Genomic DNA, 11,284 nt, shown 5'->3' on the forward strand with positions numbered 1-11,284 from the left:
AAATTTGAACACAAAATTTGAACACAATGATCAAAAGGATTCATGTCCTTAACTACTTTAAACGTTTATACAAAATTTGAACACATAATAAAGAGTTTAAACTAGTAAATGAAACGATTTAAATTTGCTGTGATTAAAAATAACACACACAAGTTCACATATTATATATCAATCACAGTAAGAATTATGCTGAGGCAATAATCATAAATCAAAGATGCATTTCATATTGTCCACATGTTGAGCTGTACGAAATAAAGTCATGAAAGTGCACACAATTTAGGATGTTTAGCTCCACACACGTGGACAAATTAAAATTGTGGCAGTGATTAAGAAAATCATATACTCTATGATTTTTAAAATAGAACTAACATGCAATGTAACAAGCAATTTAGTACCCATGGATCATCACTTGTTATCTTAATTTTCACATATCATTGGTATTCATAATCAATAATTAACATGAGTTCATCATCAATTATAGCTTCAGGTACAAGATTATATGACAATATGGAAATAACGCAAATGAAGTGTTGGATGTCAAACCCAAAGAAATTGATGCAATATAATTCAATCAAATTGGTCCACAAAGCCTAATTTCTCATAAGACAGTTACAATGGATCAAGCCATCCCACAATTGGTAGAACTAAACCAATTTTCAGACATTGTTACGCCTATATTTAACATTCACCCAACTCCACTTCATTTTTTTAAATATTTTACTAGTTTGAATAATAATTTGGATTATATTATGTTTGAATCTAAATGCGTTTAGGGCAAGATTTAATTTTAGATACTCAACTTGATTTGAAAATATTTGCCATTTTCTTCGTAATCCTCTTTTTATGAATAAAGATTAATATACTCATACTATTAACTATGAACATCAGATAAATGAAATTATTCCAAGGACTAGTTGATTGCTCTCTTTTGATCCCCTTTTGTACTCTCTTCTATCATAGCAGATTAAGTCAGAAGTGCATGTAAAACCCTTCACATAATCTCCGTTATAACCACTCTGAGTTAAAATTGCAACTTGGCGTCAGCTATGAAAAGGAAATTGACAAAATTGTTGCCAAACAACACAAGCAACTTCAGGAAAAAATAAGCATCTCAATGGTGAATTTCATATAAAAGAAACAAATGAAAATCAGAAATCACTTAAAAAATGGAAGGCAAAATACACAAGCATTAACCCAGTATCTTTGAAGGCACATATAATAAAATACAAAGAAGAAAATATCCTTAAGAAGAGTAGACTGAAGAATAAAAAAAATTATTTAGAAAATTTTCTAAGCTATAACTAACTCCAAAAGATGAAGACTGCCTGACTACTAAGATTACTTAACAAAAAGAAACTCTTCTTTTTATTTGTGCTACGTAGTCAAAAATAAAGGAGCAATTTGAAAAGAATCCTCTTTGAATAGATTTGTTGCCGCCTGAAAAGACAATATGCCATAGTGGAGAGCACACACACTAGAGATGTTGTAGTCCTAAAAGTTGATGGGGCGAAAAAAGTCACACAGTCCTTTGGTAGTTTGCAATAGGTTGTAGGAACAGTAAATTTGAGATTGTTAAGCATTCAAGTAACGCATATTTAAAAACTAGCCATTTAGTATATTTGGTAGGGCCGCATGGTTCGGGAGGCAAACAGTCAAGATTACTAAGTTTCTCATGATAGCCCATGAGAAAACACAAGTCCTAAAACCAAAAGAGATAAACTCCGTTGGCAAACAACACCAAGAGAAAAAGTAGTGCACACGAATGATTTAACTTATCATAAATCCAAGAGAAGGCAGCAGAAAAGAAGTGCAGAGAAGGGCTAGCAAGTACAGGATCGAGAGCAGCAAGTGCACAAGCACAAGGATGCGTCAATGTAAGATCAGAGACACCTGCAAATACTCGAGTGCACAAGCCAATGCAGGTCAATGTGCAAGCCAATGTGTGAGAACAAGATAGGGGTGATCAAGTAGTGGCTCCATGCAACTAGGGCTGTGAATTTAGCTCAAAGATCGTTAACTGCTCGAAAATTGATTTGAATTTTGGCTTGGATCGAGATTTGATCGAAATAAACAAGTCTAGCTACAGGCCAAAGTTTTGGATTGAATTTTTTCGAGTCAGTTTCAGATCGTTAACAGCATTATTAATCTCTCAAAAATTTATTTGAATTTTGGCTCGGATCAAAATAAACCAGCCGAACTTTGGATCAAATTTTTTTGTGCCAATTTTGAGCTGACCCTAGCTCTGCTTGAAATTGGATCATTAACAGCCCTACATGAAATGAAATTGGGAACAAAGACTGGGAGAAAGGGCACAACTATGGCAAGAGTTGACCTTGCTCATAAACCATGTTACAAAAAAAAAAGCATTTGTTTATATTATCATTGATTGAATACAAGTACATATATATAGTCAACAAGAAGAAAAGACATTAAAAATAAATATAAATAAATGGAGAATATTCTGAATTATGAAGATATAATACAATAATAATTAACCATTCCAACCTTGTACCTTTCTACATTAACCAAAAGCATTACTACAATCTCTGATGCCAGTTTTATCAATATTTGTGCCTAGGAACCTAGATTTTAGATCTACAATATCAGAATCAGGTCATAAAGACATTGAAATTACAGTTTATTGGGTTTTTATTGTTCCTGAGAACCCTTAAGAGTGACATGCATACTTTATGCAACGCCATTTATTAAGACTTTAGCTCAGTTTAGAGCCTTAACCTGTAAGCTTGAATACTAACCAACAACATCAGAAAGCAACTGCATTGTCATTTGTGCTCATCTTCTACCACATTTATACTTATTTTAGAAGTCAAAATATGCTCCCCTTTAGCCTCTGTTTTAATTATCTTTTCATTAAGCTATATTTTCTTCCACTTGATATCACCATTGATGATATTTTGAGATCATCCGTACTGGATAAGTAAAATAGGAAACCTAAATATGTTCTGAAGCCTTTCCCCATGATTGCAACAGTAAGTGTTGCATCTCGGGCATGCTTTTTCGAATTCACATTGAATATAAAAAACAATCATGTATGTTCATGTTGTTGCATCTGCTCCTACTAATAATAGATTCTTGCTCTCTCTCCCTACTTCGAACTTTCTTTGTTCTCAATAGTTCATAGGTAAAGGAAAACAAAATGGATCAAAAATAAATTAGCTACCAACAAAGATGTTTATTTCCTTGACAGTTTTGTAAGATTAGAGAAAATCATTGAAGCTCAAAGAAAAAATTTAAAAAACCACAGTTAAAACGATGATGCTAAACGGATCCTAATGTTTGGCCTTTAAAAAATCTTTGATATCTAAATTGAATGTGACAAAAGTGAAAATGATAAAATAGTTGTGGCAAAATGAGAAAGAATAAATTAGGGATGATTATATGAAAAAAAATATTGGAGTAATATCTATTAAAGGTAAGGTAAGGCACTAAAAATTGAATTAGATGATTTGGTCATGTGTAACGGGTTGAAAACATACCATTGCAGAAGCTTAAAAAATTAATATAAAGAATTAAAAAAGAAAAGGAACAAACCTAAGACTAGAAGGATAAAATTCAAAATGAATAGTAAATAATAAATTTAGCACCTTGACAATACTTAAAAATCATGAACAATAAATCATTATTTATAAAGTTAGCCCATTTGATATGATTATTTCCTTCAAGAACTTAATTATCCAATTGGGAGTCAGCCTGAACTACAAGGATTTTAGTACGCGTAAGTAATAAGTTGCCAATAAATCACATTTAATCCATTAGTAATGAAGGACAGCTATTTGGAACAAGCAAATTCTTCAAAGGAAATACTAACAAAAAAAGGCGGAAATATAATTCTATAAATGCATATCGACATACATAAAAAATTACATAGTTGCGACATAAAGAACACCACACATACATATGAGTTCCACTGATTGATAAGTATTTTAAGATTACACGGAAGCATTGCCTTACTACCTAAAAGTATTAACCATAAATAATGAAGCGTGTCGGTTTGAAGCCTCCAGGACACAAGTTTAAAAGCATTTCAAGTTATTTTCCCTATTTGACATCATATTATTTCAGCATGTAAAAAAGTAAAAAGTAAAAGAAAAATGAATCAGAAGTATAGTATCACAACAAAAAGGAAAAAAACAAAAAACTGTTTTAAGGTGAGGTGCCACCTTTGCGACATTTAATAAATTGTCTACAGCAATTTTTTCAAGTTCGAAAACTTCTTCGAGCTTCTTCAGGCCCTGTGGACTAAAATTAAATCTCATCAAATGCATTTGAATAAAAAATAGAAAGAAAATTTCTTCCAGTTATCTGAGAAAGAATGAAAAGTAATGCTGTAGAATGGAAGCCTTACCTCTTTTAATCTTTCTTCAGCTTCACGCTTAGATAATGACTGCAAAGGTGAAATATCTAACCTCAATACGGCTTTATACCTTCACTTAAGAATTAAGCATGAAATTCTGATAATTCATTGACGCAAGACTTAACCGAAATCACATCAGATAATAAAATAATATTGTTAAAATTCAAATAGGAAAGTTACAAGCACACATTCTGATAGAATAAATATGCATTCTCTTTTAGCACAACTTGAGCCGATGTTGCATGTGGATGGGTATCCTCACGAACCAAGCCTCGAGTCATCAAATATGTGATTGACTTATTCCACTCTTCGTAATCGTCCAAGTGTATCTGATACAGAAGCATGTAAGGAGGATTCAATTCTAGAACAAAATTTATAGCGAGTTGAGCAACTCTCACTAGCAACCACTTAGAAGAGGTATATTCTTCTCTGGTAGGACCTGAATCCCATTATAAAATATTCTTCCCCAAAAAGCTTCTAGGACAATTTCCGAAGTTGTGGTTCATCCCTCCTGTCTGGACATCTATCGGTGGGCATACTACTAAATTCAATTTAATATCAGAATAACTTCATATAGCCTTCAAGAAGTAGCTCAAGCTTCTCATTTCTGACATGTTAGATCACTTTCAAGAGTAACCACCTAATAAGTGAAATATCGGTCAAGATGTTTGGCAATTCCATCAGGTATCAGCTCCTCATACTATTTTCTAGAACAAACCCGGCTAATCCAACTGAAGAATCTCTCGTGAACTCATCTTGAATCACTAGTGTTTCTTCCTCATCGGCTTAAAGTTGAGGCTCATCTTTAACATCTTTATTCTTTTATGTGTCACCGTCTGTTCATAAACTGTTGTCTGCTCAGTGAAATGAATTATTCCCTTCGTTGTACAATCTGATTCAATATGCTCAAATTCGTCACACTTGAAAAATTTTTAATTGTGACTGATTTAGGAATACGGATTAATTCTATATGTTCTCCATTTTGAAATAGTGTCTTCTCAGCCAAAGTCGGCTTGGATGTTCCCCTAGGTTACTCTGACTGTAAGAACCTTGGGATGAACTTTGAAGGTCAAAACCTTAAGATGAACTCTAGCCATAAGATGAGGCAATCGCCCGATGATATTGCCTCTCTACTTTCAAAGCTAACGTCAGAACATTTTGTCGGCAATGAATTAGTAGGTACTAACAATCCATCTCTTATTTCAATTTGAACCAGGTAGTAATATTGTCATTTTACTCACGTTGGCGTAGGTGCTTCAAATTATCCCATCAAAACAACACTTTTTTAAAACTTGTTGGTGACTAACCCTTTCTGCCAATTGTGACATCCTAGTACTCAAAGAAAAGTTTCGTGGTCTGGAATCACTCCATGAACTCGTTTAAATTCAAGTGGATGCCAAAATATAGCAAATATATCTTTAATTTCAAATCTAGGTTTCTCTGATATTTCATGCAAAATCTTATGAGTAGTGGCCCTTCATCTCTGGAATCGAATGGAGTTTGGATGACCCCTCTAGACGATCTCATTTCCTCAATTTGACGGAGCCGTTGTAGCACTTGTCACAATTGTCACTGTAACTCCTCCATAGTAAACTCCTAATCCGCATCCGCCACTTGTCTCCTAGGTGATATGATTAGGTTGGGTTGGGTTTGGGTCGATGGAAGAGGGTGTATAGGGATGATGTAAAGTGCGAAAGTAAATTTTTGAAAGTAAATTTTTGGGTAGTCGTTTAGAAAAATCAGCCAACGGAAGAATTTTGGTGTGGAGGTGGGATTGATAATGATAAATGTTAATTAAACTAGCTCTGATATCAAATGATACCGGAATTATCCCAAACAACAATAGATAACAAATATTATTGTTGAAATTCAAATAGAAAAGTTACAACCACACAACTAAAAGGAAAAATCACAACAACACGACATACGAAAATCAGAAATTGTAACAAATGACAACACCAACTCAATTCAAGATGGATCGTAGGTGATGATGATTGTTGTTTGGGGTCCAAAATGGTGGCGATAAGGTCAGAGCCCAGAGCAAGTGAGCGGATATGACAACAAAACAGCGGATCCTTAAAGTCATGGGTGGCAGCAAAGCAGAATTCAGGTCCGAAGACCGGAACAAAAGATATGTAGCAAGGAAGCAGTGCAAAAGAGCTAGGACAGCGGTTAGGTGGCGAAGACATGCAATGGGATGCTGTAAAAGCAGCTGGTGGGAAGGGAAGGGAATTTCTGGTGACTAGAACAGTGATGACAACAAGCAGAAGAGCTAGAATCGCAAGGATAGTGAAGAGCGAAGCTGGAACAGTGATGGCAGTGAAGATGGAAGAGACAAGGAGAGGTGGGGCTGCAGGAGACAACAAAGGTGTTGTCCGGTGGGGAGGCTGCAGCAGTTACAATGACGGTGAGATTATGGAGGATGGGAAGGCCGAGATATTCACCACATCTGAGCGAGATACAGCTGCAGCACCACTCGTCAGCCCTAGAAGAGAGCACAGGGGTCGTCGAAGGTTGTCCTGACAGAAAAATCATAGAAAAACTAACCTAGAATATGAAAACAACATACATATGAACCTGGGATAACTAAGGAGGGAGCCCCACTCCAATTGGGCAGAAAATCACATAAAGAAAGGGTCGATCGGCCCTCCTGGACCGGTCCAAGACTCCAAGCTACTACGCAATCATGAAATCCCGCAACTAAAGTGGAAGACGATGTCGCATCCCGCTCGTAAAAGGAAGACGATGTCGCATCCCTCTCGTAAGCGGGAGACATTGTTGCGTCATTCATTAAGGTATATTTATGGACAAAATTTAACATCCTGCATCTGTAAGCAATTTAAATTTGAAATCAATACTTGTAGAAATCATGAGTGGACTAAAAAAATTACAAAGATGCATTCGTAAAGTTGAGAAAGATAAGATGTAAAATTATAATATAAGGAAAATGCATCGCTAACATTTATTACAATATCCCTTATGATAATGTCAAAGATGACACAGAAAGATGTGGGAGAATTATAGATAATTTGAATAGTTGAAGGCAAAAAAAAAAAAAGTCAACAAAAAAGAAGAAAAAAGAATGAATAATAAGGAACATAGCCCGTCAACAAAAAAGAAGAAAAAAAAAGAAGAAAAAAGAATGAATAATAAGGAACATAGCCCAAAAAGGAGGTATATGTTAAACATCATTTTATTCCAATAATCATGATCTCCAGTACATGACCCTTAGGCCTCTCTTTACAACAAAAGATCCTATAAAATAAGGCAAAAAAGTATTTCAAGATACCGCATGATAATATTAGTAGTAAAGCAAAGACATGATATATGAGATATATGGAAGCCTTGGAACAGTTGAAGGTGGAAGAGGAAACAAGAAAAAAACAAAAAAAAGCGAGAAGAAGATAGATTAATAAAAAACACAACCAAGAACAGAGAAATATGTTAAACATCATTCTATTCCGATAATCATGATTTCCATTACATTACGCTTAGCTCTCTATTTATAATAAAGATCCTATAAAATATGATAAAAGGTTTAGATGTCACATAGAAAAGAAAAAGTGACCAAAAAAAGCTTATTTGCCCATTTCCTCAATGGGTATTTTTACACAAAGCTACCCAAAAACAACTAAAAAGTAATAAGAACAAAGAATTTAAAAATCAAATTTGTTGTCTGAAACTTCTATGTTGACCAACGGAGAGCAATCCATTGTACCCATGAATTTATGGCACATAACTTTCCTCATTTAGCACAAGGATCCGTATCTTATTTCATCCTTAATTTAAGAATCCTAATACCTTCAAAGCTTTCTCTCGAATTGAATGATATAGATCTATCATTTCAAATTTGCTTAACATGCTTTAGAATGTAAGATTACAAAGAGCTTCAATTAAATAAGTGGGTGAACTCACTTCACATTCGAATATATTAAGTGCAAGTTAACCCAATTTCTAGTGTCTCACTTATGAAATGTCTATCCATCTCTACATGTTTAATTCAATCATTTTATATTGGATTATGGCAATGCAAAAGATAGACTTATTTTTACAACAAATAAACATAAGGCTTTTTTTTTAAATCTTCTAGTATAATTTATTTCATCAAAATTCATGAATATGCTGAGTGATAGCTCTGATTCAAACTCAGAACATAACATTGAAACAACAAGTTGTTCCTTGCTTCTCCATGTTACCAAATTTCCTCACAGTATTTCATAATATCCAAAAAGAAATCTCCTATCCACTGGTGATCCCGCAAAATCAGCAACAGTATAACGTTCTATTGATAAGCTTTTCATCTCTTATATAGAGAATACCTCTACAAAAATTAGATTTTAGATACTTGATAGTTTTGAAAACAGCTTAGAAGGATAGATTTCTTTGATTTTGTGCAATATTTAATTAATGAGACTTCCAGTAAAAACAATGTTAGAAAAGATGTGAAATAAATTAATTTTTCAATTAATCTTTGAAATCGCCCAATGTTAAGTTATGTTTATTCTTCATCTATGTCTAGTTTTTTACTAGGTTCAGTTGTAATTTCAAATAACTAGCAATCAATGATTTTTGTTTCAATGATTTTTGTTTCACTGAAAAAAATCTAAAACATATTTTTATTGAGAGAAAAAAATTTATTCCTTTTTAGCCACCTCTATACCCAATAAGGATTTGAGCTTGATGAATCATGTGATTTCAAACTCTACATCAGTTTTTTTTTTCATGAAATTCTTAGAAGAAAGAAAAAATAAAAGTTGAAAAGACAACTCTAAAATTGCTTGCATACCATATTGACAAAAAAGAAATGAAATTTTCCTGTTCCCCTAATGAGTATTTATACATAAAAACTACCTAGAAAATATAATAAACTAGAAATTATAAAGAATTTCAACATTAAAAATGTTACCCAACATTTTCTATCTTGTCTAGTGGAAGAATGGAGCAATTAGAAGCACTCTTTCGGTTTTTACCATAAAAATTTGTGACAATTCTCTTTTCATGTTAAACACATGAATCCGTAACAATTTTTTTTTTCCGCACAATAATTCATGACCTTCTTCCTTGTTAACAATCTTAATACTTCAACAATTATTATAATCTAGTAAGACATTATTACGCATGATAATTAAAATAAAGAAAAAATATAACATAAAAAAGATATAAAATGATAATACTACTAAAATACTAAAACAACGCATAATTTATATTATTCCAATATCAATCCTCCTAGGGTGGCAAATAACATTCTACTCCACAAACTTTGGATGTTCCTTAAAGAACAGAAAAAAATTCTAATAGAATACAAAAATAATGAAATACATCATATTTTGCGGACACTTCCTGAAAAACAGAAATGGAAAAATATATCTTCAGAAAATCAGGGGTCAAAAAATTAGGGGTCACCTTCCTTTGGAGAGGGGGGGAGAGAGAACATAGAAGAATCTAAAAAAAACTCTTAAAAAAAGTCAAATATTGCTGAAAATTTTATCCATATTCAAAAATTACTATGTAAAATCAAATAAAGTTTGAATAATCTATTACCAAATAGAATTTCAACGAAGGTTGGTAGAATAAATAAAACATTATTTGGTTTTTGTATTTTTCATCCTCATAATTCATGTGTAGATTTAAGTTTTACATTTTAAGGCCTAAGGTTTTTCTAGGGTTAGATTTTAAACTAAGAATTTGGTTAAAGAACATTATAGATTTTAAAAGAGATAAATGAAGGTGATCAAGAATCACAGCAAAAAATGCAATGGTGTTTCCAGCGTACACTTACTCTTTCTTTTTTTTTTCTTTTTTTTTGTTCAGCATGGACAGATGAGAAGTACCAAATGGCACTACAATCCGTGTGATGAGATTTTTCTAAAATTAAAAATTAAAATGAACTACTATTAAAATATATGTTAATATTCTCGTGCATCTATTTGGTCTTAAATGAAATTTTGGGTATATTTCTCCAAAAAATGAAACAAGATACATATTTCTTTAATTTTGGGTATTATGGGCACATCAAGTCAATTTTCCCGAAGAAAAATCATTTCCATTTTTTAAGTTTGCGCCTATAAAGCAAATACAAGCATTCAAACTGTGTGAAGTAAAATGCTTTGAAACCTGGGCACAAAAGGATGCATGCTGCTTTCCAACAGATAATAGCTTCTTTCTGAGATCGTCTACTCTTTTCAGTACCTGCACAATCAATTACAAAAATATCCCTAAGATTATATTCACAAACAATAAAAATTCTCAGCTTACTAAAATGAGATGTTAAAATTCATGCATATAAAGTGTATTGTGCCAGCAAAGCTACACAGCAAATGAGCACTACAATTTTTTTTCTACGATGGATGGTTATTATGGACAACAACAACAACAACAACAAAGCCTTAATCCCACTACGTGGGGTCGGCTACATGAATCTTTTTTCTTCATTGCGTCCTATTTAGTGTCATATTTTCATCTAGTTCTAGTAAATTAAGATCATTTTCAATACAATAAGCCCAAGTCTTCCTAGGTCTACCTCTGTCTTTCTTAACACAAGTTGAATCTAAAACATCTACTCTCCTAATCGGATCATCAGATGGTCGACGTTTAATGTGACCAAACTATCTAAGACGCCTTTCTCTAATTTTGTCCGTCACTGGAGCTACACAAACCCTATCACGAATATATTCATTTCGCATTTTGTCTCTAAGTGTAAAGCCACTCATCCACCTAATCATTCTCATCTCGGCAACACTTAACTTATTATAATGCTTCTCTTTTAAAGGCCAACATTCAGTGCCATAGAGCATTGCAGGTCTCACCACCATCTTATACTATTTTCCTTTCAGTCTAAGCGGTACTTTTCTATCACACAAAAGGCCCGAAGCATTCCTCCACTTCAACCAACCAACTTGAATTCTACTA

The 11,284-nt window shown here is 33.2% G+C and overlaps 1 protein-coding gene across 4 annotated transcripts in view; it reads right to left on the reverse strand.

Moving 5' to 3' along the window:
- The window catches only part of LOC110025428 (nucleolar GTP-binding protein 1), a 34,201-nt gene that overhangs the window by 9,560 nt on the left and 13,357 nt on the right, over window positions 1–11,284 (reverse strand). For all 4 annotated transcript variants that reach the window (XM_020725897.1, XM_020725896.1, XM_020725898.1 and 1 more), the window contains 3 exons: window positions 10,490–10,564; window positions 4,367–4,405; window positions 4,182–4,253 (listed from right to left, as the gene is read on the reverse strand). In XM_020725897.1, the coding sequence (XP_020581556.1) occupies window positions 4,182–4,253; window positions 4,367–4,405; window positions 10,490–10,564 (186 nt within the window). The remainder of the gene's footprint in view (window positions 1–4,181; window positions 4,254–4,366; window positions 4,406–10,489; window positions 10,565–11,284) is intronic.

Source organism: Phalaenopsis equestris, unplaced genomic scaffold (genome assembly GCF_001263595.1).
Source record: "Phalaenopsis equestris unplaced genomic scaffold, ASM126359v1 Scaffold000297, whole genome shotgun sequence".
NCBI lineage: Eukaryota > Viridiplantae > Streptophyta > Magnoliopsida > Asparagales > Orchidaceae > Phalaenopsis > Phalaenopsis equestris.